The sequence below is a fragment of the Micropterus salmoides genome, unplaced genomic scaffold, assembly GCF_014851395.1.
Source record: "Micropterus salmoides isolate LMB-PRFRI ecotype aquatic unplaced genomic scaffold, ASM1485139v1 Ms_hic_scaffold_3, whole genome shotgun sequence".
NCBI classification, from domain to species: Eukaryota; Metazoa; Chordata; class Actinopteri; order Centrarchiformes; family Centrarchidae; genus Micropterus; species Micropterus salmoides.
Window position 1 is genome coordinate 38689503 of NW_024042261.1, and position 24883 is coordinate 38714385.

Genomic DNA, 24883 nt, shown 5'->3' on the forward strand with positions numbered 1-24883 from the left:
GTGGTTCAGCAGGGACAGGACGGACGGAGGAGAGTCAGCAGCTGACACCATCAACCTGGACACGAGACACATTTACTGACAAACTCCCAAACACCCACAATTGAAATCTGCTGATTTATTTTCTACTGAGCTGAACTGTCAGCAACTCTTCAGGTTAAACTTTTCATGATTGAGTTCTGAAATCTGATTTTCTTCAAATCAACAAAACAATCAGACAGTGAGGGGAGATAATTTCACTTAAAATAATGTCATTGTCATATATCTTGATTCTTTGTGTATGTTGCCGCGGCCTGCTGTGCTGTTATTAGTAGATACTGACATCTCTGGAAAACTAAAACAAGTGAAGCTGAACTGGGAACAAGTGGAATTATTTCACTCCATTGGCTAAATCTTTTGATTCCAGTGTGTTTTCAGTTTTCTCTTCGATGTGAAAGCAAACACCCTGAGGAGAGGTGAGCCACATCCACTCTTTGTCAGGTTGCTTTGCTAGAATAATTCATGATATTGTTGTGCTGTTTTCCCCTGAAAGATATTTGCTGTTGACACATTTCAGCATTTCCATGCAGACAAACGTACTGGAAAATGTTATTGCTGTATTTCTGGTAGACAGGATTCCTCAGTCTCCTCTGAAGTCATACGGCTCAAATGTTTCCACTAATGTAATGTTTTTGCTACTCACTGTTAAAACATCAAAAGCTTCTAAAACTGACCTCCGAGTCAAAGTAAAGATTGAAAATGTTAAAACTAGCAGAAAGGTTTCATACTTCTGTCAGTTAAGACAAAGGCAGCCGAGCTTTAAGAATGCTGAGAAGTGAAAATGTTTCAGGTAGAAAGTGGCTACAGGCCTGTTACAGAAACCCCTTTTCTTTCTCACTGTGAAATAGTTCCTCTGGGCTTAAATTACAATTCAAAAACTTAAAATCTGTTCAGCGTACAGCACTTTCAGTAAAGTAACCCTAGAAATTAAATTCATATTGGGCAATAGGAGGTAGTGTTTACTGTATGTAACAAGATGTAAAGTAACAGTAGGGAGGTCAGGGTGGTGAATGCAAATGTAATTCTTCTGACTTCTTATCTTGTTTTTTTTCTTCTTAATTTACAAAGGACAATGCACATTAATCATCACCACCATAGTTAGACTTCAATGTAAATGTACCAGAGTAGAAAAATAAAAAAATAAAAAGCTAATTTTCATCTGTTGTTGTTATAACTAATTAGTACTAACATCCTTAGTAGAGTGCTTCAACGAGTACTGCAAGAAAAATACATTAAATTATGATGCATAAAGATGCATAAAAAAATTATATATATATATATATAAAATAATTTAGTGCCACATATTATCAGTACACTGCCTAAACAAGTACTGCAAAAAAGATAAAATACAACATGATACATAAATTCAAGTGACAGAAATAGTATTCATAAACTTTCATGCAGGAGACCAGAGTTCATGTGCCGTCATAAACATGAGATTATAGTTCTCATTTTCATTAACCATAACCATCATCTCTCCTGAACTTTAACCAAGTGTGCGGATGTGGTAGAAAAGTGCGAATTTAAAAAATGAAGTAAGAAGTCTTTAATGTTTTTTGCTGATATAAACAGAGCAAGGAGCGATACAGAATTCGAGACACTCAAAACGGATCCCAATTTTAACCCACAATCAGGACCCAACCTAATTTGTGAGGAAGTCTCGGAGGTCATAATATTAGTACTAACAGCAGCCACTGAGGCCTGTTAGGTGTGCCAATCAACTGAAAGTTAGATTGGATTTACACTGGACTGATGCCAGAAGCCCAGGTGTCCTCACAGTGCAGGACATTTAGATACATATTGTGTGAATGTTTTTAACGAAACTATGGGTGGAGTACACAGTATTTAAAGAGCCTCAGCCTTATTTTGAATTATAATTTTTAATTGTGTAAATAACCATGTGTTGAAATGATTTAAATAAGCAAATTAACCCAGAAGAGGTCTCCCAGTCCACAGTCCAGTTCATAAATAACTTTGGTGTAGTTGCTGTCTAATGGTAGCCCTTTTCTAAAAGTACCTGTCACTCAATTTAAGAATGAAAGCAGGTTCCATTATTGCAGTTTAAACTTTGATAGCAGGGCTTCTCTTTAATTAATATTTGGATTACAGATCGCGCAGTTCACAATTAATTTGTTGTGTTGGTCGTCACAGCAAGAACAAAAAGTGTTTTTGTGCAAATGGAACCCACATTACGGAAATAAAATACACAGCTGTGGTGAAGTGAATTAACTATTCAAATCTTTGTCTCTTTTCAGGCTGGTAAAACTAAAACCCTGTTTTTAGGAGTAGGGGAGGATGGAGCCGCTGAGGGAGAACGTCTCCTCACACAAATATTTTATCTTCGACGGCTTCAACGAACTCGGAGCGCTGAAGTCCGTCCTCTTCACCCTTTCTTCTTCATGTTCGTTGTGTCGTTATTTGCCAACTCCCTGCTGCTGTACGTCATCATTACGCAGAAAAGCCTCCACTCACCGATGTACATCCTCATCGCTGCCATGGCAGGTGTGGACCTGAGCCTCCCGCTGTTCTTCATCCCAAACATGTTGCTGAATTTCTTGTTTGACTGGAGAGGAATCTCTCTGGGCAGCTGCCTGGTTCAAATGTTTTTTGTTCATCTGTTGGGAGCTTTGCAGTCTTCTCTGCTGCTGTGGATGGCGCTGGACCGCTACTTTGCCATCTGCACGCCACTTTACTACCATGAACACATGGCGATACAGAGATTCCTCAAGTTTGTGATTCCAGTTCTGATCAGAAATGTGTTAACAGTCTCGGTGGTAGTGAGTCTGGCAGGATCATTACCATTCTGCTTCAGAAACACAATAGATCACTGTTTCTGTGAGCACATGGCCTTGGTTGAGCTGGCCTGTGGAAGCACCGCCGTCAACAGTTTGATGGGGTTGATCTCAGTGTTCCTGATCCCGGTAACTGACTTCATCATTATCACTTTCTCCTACATAGTTATTTTCAGCTCTGTGCTGAGGGCCGGCAGGTCGGGCATCAAAGCTCTGCACACCTGCGTCACCCACATTGTGGTCATCGCTGTCAGCCTGACCATTGTACTTGTCGCTTTACTGTCGTATCGGATCAGAAACGGTCTCCCAGCAGCTGTTCGGGTTTTCTTCAGCATCTTGTACTTGTTCTTTCCGAGCGTTTTTAATCCGATCATCTACGGCATCAGAACCACAGAGATACGAAAGCACATCCTGGAGACACTGACCTGTCGTCACTTTGTCCAAATGGTTCCACATACTAAATAAAAACTGTTTATATATAAAATACATATTAGTGCTGGGAAACAATTAAAGTTTTTAATCGTATTGCTATGCATAAAATTTAATAATGAATTCTAAAGTAGTGCATTACGCACTTTTAATGTAAATGTACTGCTATATCCAGAGTCCAGAGCCACGATCAGAACATCATAAGAGGCTCCTTCTGAGCAACAGGTGTACAGATATAAATCTGTTTTCAGGTTTTAGCAGAAACATTTTTCTTTTATCAGGGAGCAGTAGTTCAGTAGCAGGTGTTCATGTTTGAGTGAGGTGAAGAGCGACCCCGTGGGGCCAAGCGACTACGTTGTGATTTTAAAAAAGTTCCCCAGCACTAACCAGCATGCAGTGTGTAGCTATCCACTTCACTGTGGCGTTTGGTCACTTGTCTTACTTGCTTCTCCCACACGCTGCATCGGAGCAGCGTAGTCTGCTGAAGCCTCCCTCTACTGCTTGTTTGGGTGGCTGATTTGCAGGCTGATCAACATCCCACCCCTTCTGTGACCCATGGTTTGACTGGATGTGTATTCAGAGCCAGTGAGCAACAGACTTTCAAAATAATAATAATAAATACAGCCTTAATGTGCGATAAAATACTTGTTGGAGTTAATTAATTAATGCGTCAATGCGATAATAGCGCGTTAACGTGACCAGCACTAAAATATATAAATATGTCTATATATTTTATATATATTTATAATTTATATGAAGTATCTCTACTCAATAAAACCTCATTCATGCCAGGACAAGAAAGACGTTTGTGAGACATTAGATGAACTGTATTAGTATGAACTGTATCAGATGCTCGGGAATGACACCACGGGAGGCTGAAATGGTAGCTGAGATCCTGGAGGAGTGACCAAAGTAATGGATGGGACAAATGCCTTACAAAAGAGTACTTTGGCAGAAGTGTTGGTAGAACTGGAATTGAGTAGCCACTAGACCGTACTCGGACAATCTGGTGCGTTGGGATTCCCTATAGTTCACAAGGTTCTTGAAAGTGTTCAGAGATGACTGGACTTTGAAGGAAAAGACAAAGCTGGCCCGATTGACCGGACTTTGGATCGCTCTGGTTGAAAGCAGTGTTATTTGAGGAATGACTGAATTGTAGGCATGACGGCGAAGGTCAAGCAAAGGGGAGATGCAGTGAAATGAAACCTAAGAGAAAAGTGTCTAGGGTTCAAGTCAAGTGAGGAATGCTGTAAGCAGCGCAGATGGACATTGAGTCTGCTGTAAGAGGAAGGCTGCAGGGGTCTTGAGATGGCTCTTGACATTGAAGACCTCTAAGGAGTTGGGTTATCTGAGAATAGTAAGAGGCTGTGTTTGGAAGTTTGGAAAAGAAGCTAGTGCTTCCGCTAAGATGAACTTTGGTTGAGTGTGTTTTGTAGCCATCGTGGGCGTGTAGATGAAATAAGACATGGTGATGAGATCAAATGACAGGAATGTGAAGTTGTGCTGTTGTGACAGTGGCTGAAGCTCTTCCAAGCTGGCCTGTAACACGAGAGAGGACTCTGCTGTTGGTGGTTGACTTTCGGGAACCATTCTGCTGCAAACAGTCTTTCTTTATAGAACCCCCAAAAACTTGAAGAATATATGGCAACAGTGTACAATTGGTATCTTGGGGTGTCGAGATTGTTTGTGGTAGAAAAAGTTGATCCGGAACTCCTAGAAACTCGAGGGTCATGGGAAGACCTGCTGTTTCAGACCTTGGAACCCCAAGGATGGAGAAAACTGGAGGGCTTGGCGCGGCGGGAATCGAGCCGGAAAGCAGGATGGGATGGGGTACCACTTAGGGGGCATGTTAGGGTTGCATGGTCAAGTGGGTCCTGATTACACTGCTGAGGCAAGCTGTGGCTTGAAAGCAGTGTGGATGTGGATTTTTGGGTAAACCGTGCCTCTGACTTGGGAACCAGATCTCGAAAAATGGCCGTGTAATCACCTGTTAGTGTATGAAGAAGTTTAAATTCTCTTGACTGGGTGGATTTCTCCCTTTCAGGTAGAGGTGCCCTTCGAGGAATCTTTTAGTAGGCGGTAAGTGAAGACATAATAAGTCATCAATAAAATTTCTGACATGGAACATCCGTGGAATTGGTCAAATTATTTAGCTAATTTGCAAGCAGATATATGCCTTCTTCAAGAAACACAGACGATAAGTTAAAATCATCAATTCATTCACCTGTTTTCGTATCACTACAACACAAAACATAGGGGTTTATGCATTTTGATAGGGAAAAATATTTCCTTTGTCCACAAAACCACCATTACAGACCCTGAAGGATGTTTTATTATCATAAATATATCAATCAACAATAACCCTGTAACAATTGGTAATGTTTATGGTCCAAACACAGACATTTCCAATCCAATCATAGTAGGAGGCAACTTCAACACAATCATCAACCCATCAATAGATAGATCCAATAATTTTATTAATAAACACATTTAGCATTCAACAGAAATAATAAAACAGTTCATGAGTGATTTTGGTCTTAGAATTATCATTCTTCTCACCAGCTCCTCAATCATATTGCATTGACTTCTTCCTCAGTAGCAATTCAATAATAATTAATATTTGAGAATCAAAGATCCACCCCATCCTTACTAGGGACCATGCCCTCGTAACATTTAAATGGTATAGAATTAATCCATCCAAATTTATCATGAGAAGCACAAGAAGCCGAACTGGAACAAAAAATCAAACAACTTGAAAACATTAATGTAACCAACACAACAGAGGATAACCAGAAGGAAAAAAATAAATCTCTGCTAAATGAAATGATGAATAAGCAAACTCAATTTATGATAAAAAGGCTTAGATCAAGAACACTTCCAACAAATAATAAATGTGGTAAATACCTGGCAAATCAAATCAAACGAAACAAAGAAAAATCAGCAATTTCTTTCATTAAGGACTCAGCAGGGAGGCCCACCAGTTCACCCGATGAGATAAATGAAATCTTTCAAAAATGTTATAGCAATTTGTACTCATCAGAAATTGAGTCAAGAGGACATCAACTCATATCTTAACGGTACTAATTTACCACAACTTAATGAAGATCAAACCAAATTACTTAATTCATCATTAACTCTGACTCTAACTCTTATGCCTATTAATAAAGCACCTGGACCGGATGGCTTCCCTGCTGAGTTCTATAAACATTTCTCGCCTGTTATAGCCCCACTCTTTAATCGGATGATAACTGACACTAAAGACAATTCTAAATTCCCAGCTAATATGAACACAGCCATGATTTCACAACTCCTAAAACCTAATAAAGATCTTTATTAATTTGAAATTCTATACACCACACCATCAGCCATCATCATTATTAATGGACTAACATTAAAAAGCTTCGTACTACGAAGAGGTACTAGGCAAGGATGTCCACTCTCCCCCTCTTTATTTACCATTTTCATCAAACCATTAGTGGCAGCCATCCATCAGAACACCTGAATTCAAACGGCAAATGTACATCATAAGATTAGTCTTTATGCAGATGATATATTACTATTTCTACAAGAACCACTCCCATCAATACAAGAAACAATAAAATTATTAATTGAAACATTCTCCAAAATTTCAGAATACTCAATTAACTGGGAAAAATCATCTATTCTTCCACTTCAAAGTAATAGCTGGGATGTGGCAGCCCATTCATCACCTATCCCATTATGCACAAGTCACATTATTGGAATTTCCCCCAAGCTCTTAGAGCTATTCGGTCTCAACTTTACACCATTACTTAAAACAATAAATGACGACCTTCAGCACTGGATGAACCTACCAATATCCATTATGGGCAGAATATTTTTAATCAAAATGACAACACTCCCTAAAATAATCTATTTATTCTCAATGATCCCGACATAACCCACTCTCACTTGGTTTAAACAATTCGACTCCATCATCTCAAAATTTTATTCGCACAAAACACCAAGAATCAAATTGATTACTCTACAAAAATCAAAGACACAAGGATGTCTGGAAGTGCCACATTTTTAACATTATTATCTGGCAAATCAGCTTCAGTACATCCCAAAATGGATTCACCCAAACCCGTCAGATGAAACTTGGCTAGATATAGAACAAAATGTCTTAAAATAAATTATGATCTCAGACCTACCATTCCACAGCCAAACAATCAAACGCCATCCTTGTTTCAACGCATCAACAATAGCTCTGACAGCCTGGTGGAAATTTCACAAACACCACTTTTGCACCCTCCAAGTATACTCCCAAATGGAATAATCCTGACTTTACAATTAACAAGAAACCAATTAACTTAAGCTCATGGATTGGAAAAGGCATCACAGACCTTCAACACATCTACCATAATTCTTCTTTAACCTCAGAGGTAATTAACATCCCCTCCTCCAAAAAAACCCTCTCCAGAATCTACAAAATAATATCACACTCAGACAATATCCATACCATCAACAAAATGGGAGATAGACTCCTGATATATCACTCCTGATGCCGACTTCTGGAGCCAAATTTACAAAAACATCTATTTCATGACAAAGAATGCTAACCTACAACTCATACAATATAAGGTACTCCACAGAATTCCTTACACTGGATTGTTTAAAATGGGATTCACATCCGAAATTTCTTCACATTGCTCACAAAATAACCCCGATACCTATATTTTGGAAAGAAATCACTACATCTTTATCCATTTTCCTGGAAAAACCATCCTTATGAACTGACAATCAAGTACTGCCATACATAAAGCACATTGGAAAAACGTACTGTTAGAGTACGTATCAATGGAAAACTTTTCTAACCCCACCACCAAAATCCCAACAGACTCAAACTCATCACTCATTAAATTAATCCAATCCTGATTCCATTGTTCTTGCCCGATCAACCAACTGTAATAGACACAAATCAGGTTTTTACCAATATCTTCTAGAAGCCTATAATGTCAGAGAAAGGGGAAACAGTATGAAGAAGGGAGGAAAAGGGGGGGCACGGCTGGGTTCCCATATTCTTTTCTCTCCATATCAAATATTTTTTATTTTACACATCAAATAAATATATCATTGCACATGATTAGCTAAGGGCGTCGCAATGGGTTAAGAGGTAAGACCGAAATCAGAAATGTAAATAACTTGGTGCTGCTAGGGCTGAGGAGGAAAGCTGGGTGCCAGTGCCGGAGGTTCTGGACTGGTAAAGATGAGATGCTGGAGATCCTGACATTCTGGTGGCATTGGTGATGTTGGCTGCTAGGGGTTTTGGTTTCCTGTTGTTTAGGGGTGTGGGGGCCATAAACATATAGGCATAAACTGTTGTTGTTCTTAAAAAGGTAACTTTTATTGGTAACCAGAGGTGCAGGCAGGTAAACAAACAAAAGGAGGGTGGATGAGGGTGCTGTGAAAATAACCAGCCAAGTTAAATAAAAGAGGTCTGTGCCTAACTATACATTTAAACAAGATTGATTTTTACTAAGAAATACGAAGAGCACAGCACCCACTACACCTAAGGAAACTAACACAAAAATACTAAGTGTGGTGGTCAGTGTGGACTCTGGCCCTATTTCCACCCTTTTGCAAGCCACATTCTGGTAAATGCGCACAAAAATCAAACGCTCAAAAAGTATTGTGACACTGGCTACTAAACATAACCACAAACAGGCTATGACAAACTTAAGTGAATCACTCCACTAAACACAACTGCAGAGGCTAACTAACAAAGTACTTACTTCACTAATATGGCACACAATCAACACATGGGGCACAAAAGTCAACTGGCTGTGACAAGCTGCCTGGAGCAACTGGTGGGCTCTCCTTAAGAGAAGGAGGTAATGCTGAGGTGGTGATGAGCCACTGGTCGAGCTGGAACAGAGGGGACCAATGGGTGGGACTGAAGTCAGCCTGACAGAGCTCCACAGAAACCAGGAAGTAGGTGGATCTTCATTCCACAGGTAGACCTCTCTTCACCACAGGGTCACACAGCCTACTTGGTATAGGTGAGACAGAATGTGGAAATACAGAGATGACAGCGACAGCCGTGACACTTATGACCCGACTAAAGCAAACCCAAAACGGTTTCCAACAACGAATTTTGGATGGTTCTATGTAATGAACCAACTGACACAGTCAGGCTAGTGATGACTGGGAGTGAGCGGCAAAGGACTCTGGCATCATGGTGCCAAAGCCCCTTTACTTGAAACGATTGTTTGCTCAAAACATCTTTAGCTTGAAATGACTTTGGTTTGGAATGACTTGGCTTGAAACGACTGTTAAGTCAAAATGACTATCCCTTGATATAACTTTAGCTCAAAACGACTGTTAGCTGGATGTTAGCTTAAAACGATTGTTTGCTCAAAACAACCATTAGCAGGATGTTAGCTCAAAATGACTGTTAGCTCGAGGTTAGCTCAAAATGACTGTTGGCACAAAACCACTGTTAGCTCGATGATATCTCAAAACGAATGTTAGCTCGAAACAAATGTTAGCTCAAAACTAGTTTTCCTTGAAAAGACTTAGCTAGGAAACAACAGTTTGCTTAAAACGACTATAGCTCAAATCGAATTAGCTAGAAGATGACTGCTCGGAACGACTTAGTTGGGAAATGGCTAAGTAAGGAAATTACTGTTGGCTCAAGACGATTGTTAGCTCAAAGTTAGCTTGAAAGGACTGTTAGCTCAAAACGACTCTAGATTGAAACGACTATAGCTCGAAACGACTTTTGCTTGAAGTGACTTAGCAAGATGACGACTTTGCTAGATAATGACTTTTTGCTTGAAAGGATTTAACTACAAAATGACTGTTTGCTTGATACTCACTTAGCTACGAAACAACAGTTTACCCGAAACTCACTTAGCTGTGAAACAAAACTGACGTAATTTTAAAAATTCTTTTAGCTCGAAACAGCTGTTGGCTAGAAGTTAGCTTGAAACAACTGTTAGCTCGAAATGACTGTCAGCTTGAAACTGACATAACTAGATGACATGACTTTTAGCTCAAAATGGCTGTGGGCTCGAAGTTAGATCAAAATGACTGTTAGCTCATAGTTAGCTCGAAACAACTGTTAGCTCATAGTTGGCTCGAAACGACTGTGAGTTCGAAGTTAGCTCGAAACTGACATAGCTAGAAAATGACTTAGCTAGAAAATGACTTTTAGCTTGAAACAACTGATAGCTCAGTTAGCTCGAAATGACTGTTAGCCCAAAGTTAGCTCAAAATGACTGTTAACCCGTAGTTAGCTCGAAACGACTGTTTGCTCGAAGTTAGCTCAAAATGACTTTTAGCTTGAAGTTGGCTCGAAAAGACTGTCAGCTCAATGTTAGAGTGAAACGACTGAGCTCGTAATGATTGTGAGCTTCAATCAACTTTACTTAAGCATTTAGCACGTATGGTGGTAGCATCAGTTTTATTAGAACTGGAGATGATTATTATAATGAAATGTCTGTCCTTTCGAACAGTTTCCGACTATGACTTTTCAGATGGTTCTGTATAATGTCAACCCCCGATGAGAGGTAGAGGCCTTGGAATTCTGGTATTGGTTGACTTCCTGTTTTGCTTTGGTACTGACTTTTCTGCTATCTTGAGCTGGAGGAAATATGTGAACTGTCCCTTTAACAGTGGCATTAACGTCATGGCGGGATCTGGTGTTGACAGAACTGAAGGCCTGGCACGCTGACACAATAGCTTGAATAGTTTGCTATAGTGTCTGTTCTCAAAATCTGAATTCTTTAATCTTTAACCGTTTTCTGAAGAGTGGCTATGGTTTTGATTAGATTGTTCATTGATTGTTGATCTTCCTTTCGACCAACAGTTGGGTGGCCTCGTGGTTGACCACAACATTCCCGGTTTGATTTTGGCTTAGGATCTGTGCATTGCATCCCTTCTCTATATCCCATCCCATCTTCAAGCATGCAAACTGGTCAGAGGTAAAAAAGGTGAGAAGGATACGCAAGCAGAGAAATACACAGAGACACTATAAGAGGGGTCTGTTTTAAACTTACATGTTGTATAGATAACGTGCATTTTTCTGCTGCAACAAGAGAATATACCATCACTTTGTGTTGAAAATTAGTGGGGCTCAGAGAAGGCATGTGAAGATACAGTTATTTCACGAGACGTGGAGATGCACCATATTGGTGTCACAAGAACAAGATGTGACAATATTTTAATACTATTTTCTAGAAATCAATCTAGGAAACACAAAATTCAGGTGGCAGATTAAAATTTAAAATAAAAAAATAGAATATAATGCAGTAAGGCTCTCATTCTGTGTTGCTTTCAGATATGTTTCTCCTGTAGATCATCTTTTCCCTGCTGGGTCAACACACATGCAGGCATGATTTAGTCTTCCCTCCTCTTTTGTCATGTTCACAGGCAAAGAACCGAACCTTGACAAGATGTTGTTAAAGTTACTGACTTATGCTGCAATAAATAAATAAGTGCAAATAAATCTTTCCCAAAAGCACTTTCACTTGTTATTTCACATTTCTTGTTGCAAGCTATTTTTTTTCACCATTTTTAACAAATGCTTCCAAAACAGTGTTGGGGGCATGTTCTCAGCGTCCCCAGTGTAAACAACACTGATGCTGACACGTTTTATGTTGACGTTAAACTACATTACATCCAGATTGCTGAGTCTTAAACAAGTCATAATGCGCTCTACACCAAATTTAGGTGAAAATAAAAAAAATTATTGAATGAAGCAGTAGCCTGTACAGAAAGAAGGCAGAGGCACAGTTTCACACAACAGATATATAAATATATATAATTTCATGAATTAAATTAAATGTTCATGAGGCCGCGCTTTGGATGGTCAGTGATTGTTCCCTCTTGCTGGAGGAAGCCACACGCTCCAGTCTAATTAAGAACTACTGTATGTTGATGCACTGCGCAGTTTTTTGTATCATAATTTATATTTGGGCATGGGGAGTGTCAAGTCAGCTCAAGTCAAAAAGCTCAAGTCCAAGTGAAGTCTCGAGTCATTGGTGTTAAAGTCAAAGTCAAGTCGCAAGTCTTCTTTGATTTTGACAAGTCGAGTCTAAAGGTATAATTTTTGTGACTCGAGTCTGACTCAAGTGCAAGTCATGTGACTAGAGTTCACACCTCTGGTATAAACTTGGCAACATTACTGTATCTGACAGGACAAATAACATTGTCAGCTGCATCAGGCTTGCTGTCCGACGGACCGCTCGTTCGGCAGTCTTTTACCGTCCTAACGTGTTCAGTGGTCAGACGCCGCAGTGAAGCTGACTTTAAAAAAAGTCTATGAAAATGACCTGCCCTTTGCTGCCTCTGATTGGCTGTTGAGTTGAGGCATTAGGAGTTAGGATTGTAGGATTGGTTAGGCATAGCCAATTGTTAAGTTGCAAAGCTCATGCAAGAGTGGACTCGGTAGATGTAACAGGTAGGCCTACATGCCCCCAACCCCCCATCAGATCCCTCACCCTCATGCACAAATCACATAGGTGACCCATTTTGGTTTCAAAACGGCAAATCTGTAATAAGCCTGAATGGAAACTTCTTCAAGAAAAATCCAGTGCTGGTGTGAATGGAACTCTGTGGACTAACTCAGTCTTCATAAAGTCTGTTAACTGATGCTAACAATACAGCTCTGGCTGTGCTGGTACTGGCTGGGGCTGCCTGTATTTCACCTGGGTCATCTGGACTGGGTTTGGATTAACTTTGCTTGTACTGGCTGTCCCAACATCTACTTCACTGATAAATTTAAGCATAGCACCTGTAAATTATAGACAATAATACTTGCTAGATGTTAATGTTATCAGCTGCATTGGGCCCATTCAAACAAGCTCCCAGAGGTTTCCTTTGATACATTTTCAAAGGTAAAATACTATTTATATAACTTGACTGAATAAGTAATGTTTATTATTTACTGAGAGATGTGCATCCAAATTGCCCTGTCTGTCTAGCTAATCAACATTTTAATAGTCAATGTAAATCCACTGTTTTCCAACTTCCATTAGTCCAGAGTTGTAACTAAACATTCACTGAGAGACAGGTAATTATAGTCTCGTTTTAAAATGATGTTCAGCTGTTTCTTTTAATCATTATTCAACATATTGCCTATAGCATTGTTAAGCTCTGTGTTTTGCAGGTGGAAGTATGTTGCACTTCCCTTTTCTCACTAACTGTTGTTACAAAAGGAAGAAAGGCTCCAGTTTTCTTCTTTGCGACCTGATAGCAAGAGCGTTGGGATTACTTATTTGACAGTATGTGCAATGAACCCGCCTGTTTGGACTGCCATTCAGGGCAACTATCAGACCCGATAAGCTTGCCTCGGTGCCACATGTCTCAGAACCTGATGTATTTGCCTGTTTGTTGCTTAGACATTGTTAGATGTGGCCTTGTTTTAATTCAATTCAATTCAATTTTATTTATATAGCGCCAAATCACAACAACAGTTATCTCACAGCGCTTTTCATAAAAGGTCTAGACCATACTCTATTATGTTTTAACTGTGTAAAGGTAAGGAAGTGGGTCAGGGATTGAGCTTTAAAAACTGATAGCGCTCTTGCACACAGTAGTAGTTTTGTTTGTTCAGGGGTGCTGTGCGCTTTATGTTTTGGTTTTTAGTATTTTAGTTAGAGGTTTTTGGTTTACCCTTTAATTTTGCCTATAGTTAGATTAGTAATCCTCCTTTTGAGGACCTCTTTATGTTATATTACTTTGTTGTTTTCCACAGCACCCATTGGTCCATTTTCTGCTGAGAGCTCTGTTTGCATTATATCAAATAAATATCCTTCTAAATACCAAATACATCTGGTTTATGTTTATATCCTGATACCCCTAGACACCAACAGTGCCATTTCACATTAAGCAGTCACCTAGTTTTATTATGAAAGTGTAACCAGACGTTGCATATATATTATTGCAAACTTGACCACAGAGCTGTACACGTACAAAAACGACACCAAGGGATCGTGACAATTTTAATACTGGGGCACAGCACGGGGGCACATGCCCCAGTTAACTAGCAACTAGCTAACTGACCATAGCAACAACAACACTATAGTTTCAGGTCCTTCAGCCACAATAAAGTCAGTTCAATCTAATTAATTTAAGGGAATGTGTAGGCTTGAATTAGTGATTTGTGGGAACAAAATACAAAACTGTACAGATTAATCAACATCTTTAATTTTTACACCTGACAGGCTCCACACTGTTGAATTTCTCATGAATTACTTTTTAACTCTGGTCTTAGGATGTGAAGCACAAAGTTACAAACTTAGTTTCTTATTTTTGCTGTGTGATGCTGCTGCTCTTTGGGATTTTCAATCCGTCACACTGACAACGTGATGACGTGTTGGACTTTGTCTCTGCAGCCATTGGCAGACAGAAGGTGTTAAAGTTCTGTGTCAGTGGTTCAGCAGGGACAGGATGGACGGAGGAGAGTCAGCAGCTGACACCATCAACCTGGACACGAGACACATTTACTGACAAACTCCCAAACACCAACAAGTGAAACCTGCTGATTTATTTTCTACTGAGCTGAACCGTCAGCAACTCTTCAGGTTCAACTTTTCATGTTTGAGTTGTAAAATCTGATTTTCTTCAAACCAACAAAACAATCAGACAGTGAGTGTTCTTGTCATATCTCTTGACTCTTTGTGTATGTTGCCGGGGCCTGCTGTGCTTTTATTAGTACTGACATGTCTGGAAAACTAAAACAAGTGAAGCTGAACTGGGAACAAGTGGAATTATTTCACTCCATTGGCTAAATCTTTTGAATCCAGTGTGTTTTCAGTTTTCTCTTTGATGTGAAACCAAACACCCTGAGGAGAGGTGAGCCACATCCACTCTTTGTCAGGTTGCTTTGCTAGAATAATTTATGATATTGTTGTGCTGTTTACCCCTGACAGATATTTGCTATTGAAACGTTTCAGCATTTCCACACAGACAAACGTACTGGAAAATGTTATTGCTGTATTTCTGGTAGACAGGATTCCTCAGTCTCCTCTGAAGATTCAATATATATATTTGTTGTTCTCATGTCACTCATATTTTTTCCACAAATGTAATGTTTTCAGTGTCTTCTTATTGTCAATTTTAAATTAAATTAAACAGCTACTAAATCTGACCTCTGAGTAAAAATTGCAAAATGTTAAAACTAGCTGAAAGGTTTCTTCCTTCTGTCAGTTAAGACAAAGTGAAAATGTTTCAGGTGGGGGTCAAATCTAGAAAGTGTCTTCAGGCCTGGTAATAATATATTATAGATAATATACTAATAATCTTTATTTATAGAGCACTTTTCAAAAACCGTGTTACAAAGTGCAAAGACAATAAAACAGACATAACAGATAGATGATAAAAACAAGACAGCAAGTGAAAAAGTTATAAGATAAAAAATAAAATGAGTAAAAGTATGTTTTAAGAAGGAACTTGCTTCTGACTTTCATGCAGGAGACCAGAGTTCATGTGCTGTCATACACCTGCAAGTAATGTTCTCATTTTCATTAACCATAACCATCATCTCTCCTGAACTATAACCATAATTAGTGTGCAGATTTGGTAGAAAAGTGAGAATTAAAAAAAAAATGTTGGCATTGGCTTTAAAAATACTTTCTCAATGAAAGTTTTCTGAGGTTCAATTTTGCCCGCTGCCTAATTATTGAGATGTATTTTAGCTGTTTTAAATGGTGAAAGTGACGGTCAGCGACAGCTAAAAATGAGAAGCCTTTAATGTTTTAGGAATGTTTTCTACATTTCACTTTGCTAATATAAACAGAGCAAGGAGAGATACAGAATTCAAGAAACTCGTTAATATTGGAGACCAACCTCAAAACGGATAGAGAGCTGCGTGTGTATCTGTGGCTCCAGCGGTGTGTGAGACAGATCAGGAACATTTTCCCGCCAGTGAGAATCAACTAAAAGTTAGATTTTATTTACGTTGGACTGATGCCAGAAGGCCAGGTGTCCTCACAGAGCTGGACAGTTAGATACATATTGTGTGAATGTTGCAGTGAAACTGTGGGTGGAGTATTTAAAGAGCCTTTATTTGGGGCGGCTGTGGCTCAGGAGGTAGAGCGGGTTGGCCGTTAATCGGAAGATTGGCGGTTCGATCTCGGCTCCCCCAGGCTGCATGTCAAAGTGTCCTTGGGCAAGATAGTGAACCTCAAATTGCCCCTGGCAGCTGTTCCGCCAGTGTGTGAATGTTAGTTTCTGTTTGAGCACTTAGGCTCAGTGTGTGGATGTAGTGTAAAAGCACTTTGTGTGGTCAAAAAGACTAGAAAGGCACTATACAAGTACAGAGCATTTAAATTATATTTTAAAATTATGTTAATGAATGATAAAGGTAAATTCACTGCATACCGAAATGCAGAAGAGGTGCGTCAGTTCCTAGTCTAGTTCATAAATAACTATGGCGTAGTTGCTGTCTAGTGTTCATCCTGTTTGTAAAGTATCTATCAATTTTATGGCTGTGGCAAAATGATATTTACTTTTTTCTTCTTGTTTCAGGCTGGTAAAACTAAAACCCTTAAGTTTTTAAGGAGGAGGGAGGATGGAGCCACTGAGGGAGAACGTCTCCTCGCACAAATATTTTATTTTAAATGGCTTCAACGAACTTGGAGCGCTGAGGCCCGTCCTCTTCACCCCTTTCTTCTTCATGTTCGTTGTGTCGTTATTTGCCAACTCCCTGCTGCTGTACGTCATCATTACGCAGAAAAGCCTCCACTCACCGATGTACATCCTCATCGCTGCCATGGCAGGTTTGGACCTGAGCCTCCCGCTGTTCTGCGTCCCAAACATGCTGCTGAATTTCTTGTTTGACTGGAAGGGAATCTCTCTGATTGGCTGCCTGGTTCAAATGTATTTTGTTCATCTGTTAGGAACTTGTCAGTCTACAATGCTGCTGTGGATGGCGCTGGACCGCTACTTTGCCATCTGCACGCCACTCTACTACCATGAACACATGGCGATACAGAGATTCCTCAAGTTTGTGATCCCACTTCTGATGAGAAATGTCTTCATGATCACACTGGTAGTGAGTCTGGCAGGATCATTACCATTCTGCTTCAGAAACACAATAGATCACTGTTTCTGTGAGCACATGGCCTTGGTGGAGCTGGCCTGTGGAAGCACCGCCGTCAACAGTCTGGTGGGGTTGATCTCAGTGTTCCTCATCACGGTAGCTGACTTCATCATTATCACTTTCTCCTACATAGTTATATTCAGTTCTGTGCTGAGGGCCGGCAGGTCGGGCGTCAAAGCTCTCCACACCTGCGTCACCCACATCGTGGTCATGACTGTCGGCCTGACCTTTGTACTTGTCGCTTTCCTGTCGTATCGGATCAGAAACGGTCTCCCTGCAGCCGTTCGGGTTTTCTTCAGCATCATGTACTTGTTCTGTCCCTGCTGTTTTAACCCGATCATCTACGGCATCAGAACCACAGAGATACGAAAGCACATCCTGAAGATACTGACGTGTTGTCGTTTTGTCCAGACTTAAAATGTTTGTCTTTGTATAGTTTTGGAGATAAATGTCTCTATTTATGGTAAAGAACAAAATAGATGAAAAGTCAGGAGTGATACAATAATATAATATATTCATAGACAACATTTTGACTTTTTCAAGACAAAATTACAGCATAGTCAAATTAGGAGATAGTAAATAGATATTATGTCTTTTTAAGTCAGATTTATGAGATACTAACTAATATTTATAGAGTCAAAATTCTGAATTTGTAAGTCATTAAAATGAGATATTTTGTCCATTAAGATTAAGAAGATCTAAATTATCAGAAACTGGCAATTCCAGTTAAGTAAGACACAAATAAACAATTCAGACATTAAGTAAAACTTTTTTTTTGTCAAATGTTCAGTGTGTAATATTTCTGAGGATTTATTGTCAGAAATATAATATAATATCTATAACTATGGTGTAGAAAGACCTTACATAATGACCGTTATGGTTTTTATTACCTTAGAATGAGAAATTTATATCTACATAACCGCGGGCACCCCCTTCTATGGAGGTCGCTGTATTTTGTCGTCATGTTTCTTCAATAGCCGACAATGGACAAACAGCGCTACAAAGCGTGTTTCATCAGGGCGGTCTCCTTCTGCTTGCATAATTCCGGCAGTGTAGACGCCGTCACTACATTAAATATGTCTGGCCATAATCACCTACAGACCTGATGTGTTTCTCCTGTCCACTTCTGTAAAATAGGTAGTTGCATTAATTTCATGTGGCGTTGTTGTTCTCCGGCGCTGTGGTTTGGCTTTTCCGGTTACGTTAGCGAGACAATCAGCTGATCAGTAATTGGCAATAAATTGTAGCTTCCAGCATGAAAGCTCAGATCAGCCAGCTAAACTTTTACTGCCCTCGTAGAAAAAAATATGTTGTTGGATTGTAATTTAATGTAATTATTCTACAGCGCCCTGTTATGACATTGTAACGGGTACAGAAATGTGCCCTTACCTTCCTGAGACAAACCGCTGATGAATATTATTGGCAATAAAACGGTAAAAGCAAGGAAGCTCAGATCAGCAGCTAAACTTCTATTGAATACTGCCCTGGTGGAAAACATGTATTTATTTTACTGCTAATAGTGACACATAACATAACGACCATGTGCCTATGAAGTGACCAATAATGAATACTTTCTGAATTTACATTAATTTGCATTATTTGCTGGATAGTGCTTCACCACTATGCACACAAATGTGTAATTTGTACTCTCACATGCTAAAGGCCCATTAAAAATGTTGCACCGTTTCACCACAAGCTGAAATTATGGCATATTATCAATACTACTTTGTGTTTCTTTTGTATTTTAAAACCTTAAAAAAGACATTTTAGTAAGATTTTCAGATTGCTTACCTAATTAATTAAGCAACGCCAGAGGAGCCTTGATCCTCAACAGCCAATGCCTTTGTAAACTTCCTGTATTATGTGGTTAATAATAGACTGTGGTGCAGAAAGAGTGAGGCTTACATTGTCCTGGTATGGTGGTCATGCATGATGCACTAGATGTGATAGTTTTTGAGATGCTCTTCATTTACATTGGTATGTTAGCCCGGATGCCCAAAAGTACGATTACAGTACAGAAAATTGTGATTACAGGAGAATGAGACATCATGTAACACTTCATTTCTTGATGTGGCTGTTGTTTAATGAACAAATAATAATATTCACAATAATATATGGTTTTACTGAATAATCAAACAAATATAATTTCTTAATATATAAATGTAAAGAAACCTGATTTCTTGACTGGCAACTCTGCTATCTCAAAGAGGACATCTCACAGAGGACATCATCACCATAGCAATACAACTTGCTTGGATAGGGGAGGGGGGTTGGAATTCGCAACTCTCACCACTAGATGCCATTAAGTGGCATCCAGTGCTAAAGGTTGAGAATTGCAACCAACTGCTCACTCACGCCTCCCTTTCCAAGCGAGTAGAAGAATTTTGCTGGCCGACACGCTCTGTCCGCTCTTGTGCTAAATACTACGTCTGGTCCTCCATTTGTCCCAATTTCACATATCTTATATATGCAAGAGGACCCCGCGGTGTATGTAGCTAGAAATGGCTCATTCTAAGGTAATAAAAACGTAACGGTTCATTATGTAAGGTCTTTATTGCCTCCAAGATGGCGCTGAGTACAGCTGCTCTTTGCGGATTTAGTTCCCAATTTTCTCGGGTCATCAGTGGAATTATTGGACACATGTGCGTCCTCGCCGGCGGGGACTCCGCACACCGCTACCGGCAATATTTCTCTCCAACGTGCGCTCACTGTGCAACAGACTGGACGAACTTCAGCTTGTGGTGGGGAAAAACAGAGACTTTTAGTCATCTTCTGTTCTGTGCTTCACGGAGACGTGGCTGTGTGAGCTGATACCGGACTCCGCGCTGCAGCTGGCTGGCTTCCAACCGTACAGAGCGGACAGAGATACAGAACTCTCCGGCAAAACAAAAGGTGGAGGCGTCTGTTGGCTAGTGTACTGACGTGACAGTGATTCAGCAGCACTGTTCTCCTAATCTGGAATTTCTTATCATAAACTGTAAACCTACTTACTCCCGCCGTGAGTTTGCTTCATTCATTCTGGTCAGTGTTTACATTCCACCTCAGGCCAACGTGCACGACGCACAGAGCATGCTGGCCGAACAGATACTGTGTGTGGAGCTGACAAACCCAAACTCTGTTTGTTCTTGGTGATTTTAATAAAGGAAATCACTGCCAAGAATTCACCAAATACAGATAGTTTATAGTCCAACCAGAGAGGGAAACACTTTGGATCACTGCTACACCACAGTTAGCAGTGCCTATCACGCCATCACCCGCGCTCCACTGAGACACTCTGATCACATCATGATCTACCTGATTCCTGCTTACAGGCAAAAGCTAAAGCTCTGTCAACCTGTAATGAGGACATCAAATAAATGGACCAGTGAAGCTCTAGAGGATCTTCAGGCACTGACTGGGATGTTTTCGGGGCTGTTACCAACAATCTGGTTTACAGATGCTGTGACATCCTACATTAGCGTCTGTGAGGACAGCTGTGTACCAACACGCATCAGGGTGAGTTTAACAATGACAAACCCTGGTTCACAGCCAAACTCAGACAGCTGAGGTTGGAAAAGGAAGAGGCATTTAGGAGTGGAGACAGAGCTGGGTGCAGGATGTTAAACTACAGGTTTAGCAAGATGGTGCGAGAAGCTAAATGAGCTGTGCCCAGAGAGGCTAAAAGACCAGTTCTCTGCAAAAGACGCCACTTCTGTCTGTAAGAGGTTCTGACAGATCACTAACTATAAACCCAAAGCCTGAGAGTTAATCGGACACCATCCCCTGTGACTCCTCCGCTCAGCATCATCCCCAGTCCACCGTCTCCTCCCCCGACTCCCCAGAGTTGCCCAGTGTTGTCCCACCTTAAATCCATCATAGACCCACTCCTGGACCCCTGCAGTTTGCCTACAGAGCCAACAGGTCTGTAGATGATGCAGTAAACATGGCCCTTCACTACATCCTCCAACACCTGGACTCCCCAGGAACTTACGCCAGGATTGTGCCTGACTCCACCTGCAGGTGGATCACAGACCTCCTGACGGACAGGAAGCAGCACGTGAAGCTGGGAAAATATCTCTTGATCCCCTCGGCTGCGTTCTTTCCCCCCTTCTCTTCTCCCTGTACACCAACAGCTGCACCTCCAGTCACCAGTCTATCAAGTTCCTGAAGTTTGCAGATGACACCACCCTCATTGGATTCATCTCTGGTGGGGATGAGTCCGCCTACAGGTGGGAGATCGACCATCTGGTGACCTGGTGCAGCCAGAACAGTCTGGAGCTCAACATTCTGAAGACAGTGGAGATGGTCGTGGACTTCAGGAAGAGCCCAGCCCCACCCTCCCCCATCATCCTGTGTGACTCCTCAGTCACCACTGTAGACTCCTTCCGCTTCCTGGGCACCATCATCTCCCAGGACCTCAAGTGTGAGCTGAACATCACCTCCCTCACCAAGAAGGCCCAGCAGAGGATGTACTTCCTGCGGCAGCTGAAGAAGTTCAGCCTGCCAAAGACAATGATGGTGCACTTCTACACCGCCATCATTGAGTCCATCCTCACCTCCTCCATCACCATCTGGTACGCTGCTGCCACTGCCAGGGACAAGGGCAGGCTGCAGCGCATCATTCGCTCTGTGGAGAAGGTGATTGGCTGCAATCTTCCATCACTTCAGAAACTATACGCCTCCAGGACTCTGAGGCTGGCAGGAAAGATTGCAGCTGACTTTTCCCACCCTGGACACAAACTGTTTCAGACTCTCCCCTCTGGCACGAGGCTGCAGTCCATCAGGACCAAAACCTCTCGCCACAAAAACAGTTTCTTCCCGTCTGCAGCCTCATCAAAAAGACCCCCCACTGACACTTCCCCCTTTCAAATAATACAAATGTCTCTGCACATTTAAATACTATATAATTTCATATCATGCACAAACCTGGCACATTGCACATATTTGTTGTTTATTTTGTTAATTGTTAATCTTTGTTGTTGTATATTTTTATATTGTGAATTTATATATTTCATTGCAATACGTCTGCACAACACAAACCCAGAATAATGCACATGTACATGCACATCTGCGACATTGCAAATAGTTGTATTATTTTTCTCTATTCTCTATTTATCTCTATTGTTATATAACTTGCATTGTCTATTCCATATTTATATATTTCTACATTTATTTATGTCAGCTGTATGTTTGTCTACGTGTAGCACCTTATCACCAAAGCAAATTCCTAGTATGTGTTAAACACTACTTGGCAATAAAGCTCCTTCTGATTCTGATTCTGTTTCTCTTACACACCACTAAGAACATACTTATGGATATTATATTGCATTTCTGTCAATAGATCCTAGAATACTGGTGCACAGCACGTGGATACGGGGGCACATGCCCCAGTGAAAAGGGTCTAGCGACGCCTAGGGTTTGTACATAATTAAAAATGGAAACAAAGAAATTTGTTCTGGCCTGACCCACACAGATGTGTAGTGATCCAAGGAATCTGGAAAAACTAAATGCGGCTGCTAGCCTGTGGCTATCACCCTCGGTGGTCCTAGCTAACTGGCCATAGCAACAGCAAAACTATAGTTTCAGGTCCTTCAGCCACAATAAAGTCAATTCAATCTTTAATAATTTAAGGGAATGTGTAGGCTTGAATTAGTGATTTGTGGGAACAAAATACAAAACTGTACAGATTAATCAACATCTTTAATTTTTACACCTGACAGGCTCCACACTGTTGAATTTCTCATGAATTACTTTTTAACTCTGGTCTTAGGATGTGAAGCACAAAGTTACAAACTTAGTTTCTTATTTTTGCTGTGTGATGCTGCTGCTCTTTGGGATTTTCAATCCGTCACACTGACAACGTGATGACGTGTTGGACTTTGTCTCTGCAGCCATTGGCAGACAGAAGGTGTTAAAGTTCTGTGTCAGTGGTTCAGCAGGGACAGGATGGACGGAGGAGAGTCAGCAGCTGAAACCATCAACCTGGACACGAGACACATTTACTGACAAACTCCCAAACACCAACAAGTGAAACCTGCTGATTTATTTTCTACTGAGCTGAACCGTCAGCAACTCTTCAGGTTCAACTTTTCATGTTTGAGTTGTAAAATCTGATTTTCTTCAAACCAACAAAACAATCAGACAGTGAGTGTTCTTGTCATATCTCTTGACTCTTTGTGTATGTTGCCGGGGCCTGCTGTGCTTTTATTAGTACTGACATGTCTGGAAAACTAAAACAAGTGAAGCTGAACTGGGAACAAGTGGAATTATTTCACTCCATTGGCTAAATCTTTTGATTCCAGTGTGTTTTCAGTTTTCTCTTTGATGTGAAACCAAACACCCTGAGGAGAGGTGAGCCACATCCACTCTTTGTCAGGTTGCTTTGCTAGAATAATTTATGATATTGTTGTGCTGTTTACCCCTGACAGATATTTGCTATTGAAACGTTTCAGCATTTCCACACAGACAAACGTACTGGAAAATGTTATTGCTGTATTTCTGGTAGACAGGATTCCTCAGTCTCCTCTGAAGTTTCAATATATATATTTGTTGTTCTCATGTCACTCATATTTTTTCCACAAATGTAATGTTTTCAGTGTCTTCTTATTGTCAATTTTAAAACAGCAAATTTACAGCTACTAAATCTGACCTCTGAGTAAAAATTGCAAAATGTTAAAACTAGCTGAAAGGTTTCTTCCTTCTGTCAGTTAAGACAAAGTGAAAATGTTTCAGGTGGGGGTCAAATCTAGAAAGTGGCTTCAGGCCTGGTAATAATTTATTTATTTATTTATAGAGCACTTTTCAAAAACCGTGTTACAAAGTGCAAAGACAATAAAACAGACATAATAGATAGATGTTAAAAACAAGACAGCAAGTGAAAAAGTTAAAAGATAAAAAATAAAATGAGTAAAAGTATGTTTTAAGAAGGAACTTGCTTCTGACTTTCATGCAGGAGACCAGAGTTCATGTGCTGTCATACACCTGCAAGTAATGTTCTCATTTTCATTAACCATAACTCTAACTCTAACCAGGAGTCTTTCAAATCACTTATCAAAACCACCTTTTTAGACTAGGCTTTTAACATCAAATAATATTATATTACATTATTTATAAGGTCGTCACTTGCTTTCTCATGTATTTCCGCACCACGTTTTTATCTACTGTTTGTTTATTTTATATTATGATATTTATGTTTTTAATCGGTTTTAAATGTACATAACTTCTGCTTTTTCCTGTAAAGTGTCTTTGAGTGTCCTGAAAAGCGCTATAGAAATAAAATGTATTATTATTATTATTTTAGCTGTTTTAAATGGTGAAAGTGACGGTCAGCAACAGCTAAAAATGAGAAGCCTTTAATGTTTTAGGAATGTTTTCTACATTTCACTTTGCTGATATAAACAGTACAAGGAGAGATACAGAGTTCGAGAAACTCGTTAATATTGGACACCAACCTCAAAACAGATCCAAATTTTTATCCACAATCAGAACCCAACCTGACTTGTTCGGTAGTCTCAGAGGTCGTACTACTGCTGTTGGTGGTATCAGTACTAACAGCAGTCACTGAGGCCTGTTAGGAGAG

The 24883-nt window shown here is 40.2% G+C and overlaps 2 protein-coding genes across 2 annotated transcripts; both read left to right on the forward strand.

Annotated features, from left to right (window-relative positions):
- Positions 1-2331: 2331 nt before the first annotated feature.
- On the forward strand, positions 2332-3293 carry LOC119882521 (olfactory receptor 52K1-like). Its single transcript, XM_038692559.1, is given in 2 exon segments — positions 2332-2419; positions 2422-3293. Coding segments are annotated over 2 exon segments (960 nt in total).
- Positions 3294-16794: 13501 nt separating this feature from the next.
- On the forward strand, positions 16795-17742 carry LOC119882522 (olfactory receptor 52E8-like). Its single transcript, XM_038692560.1, has one exon. It carries the CDS (start codon positions 16795-16797, stop codon positions 17740-17742), a length of 948 nt encoding a protein of 315 aa, XP_038548488.1.
- Positions 17743-24883: the final 7141 nt, after the last annotated feature.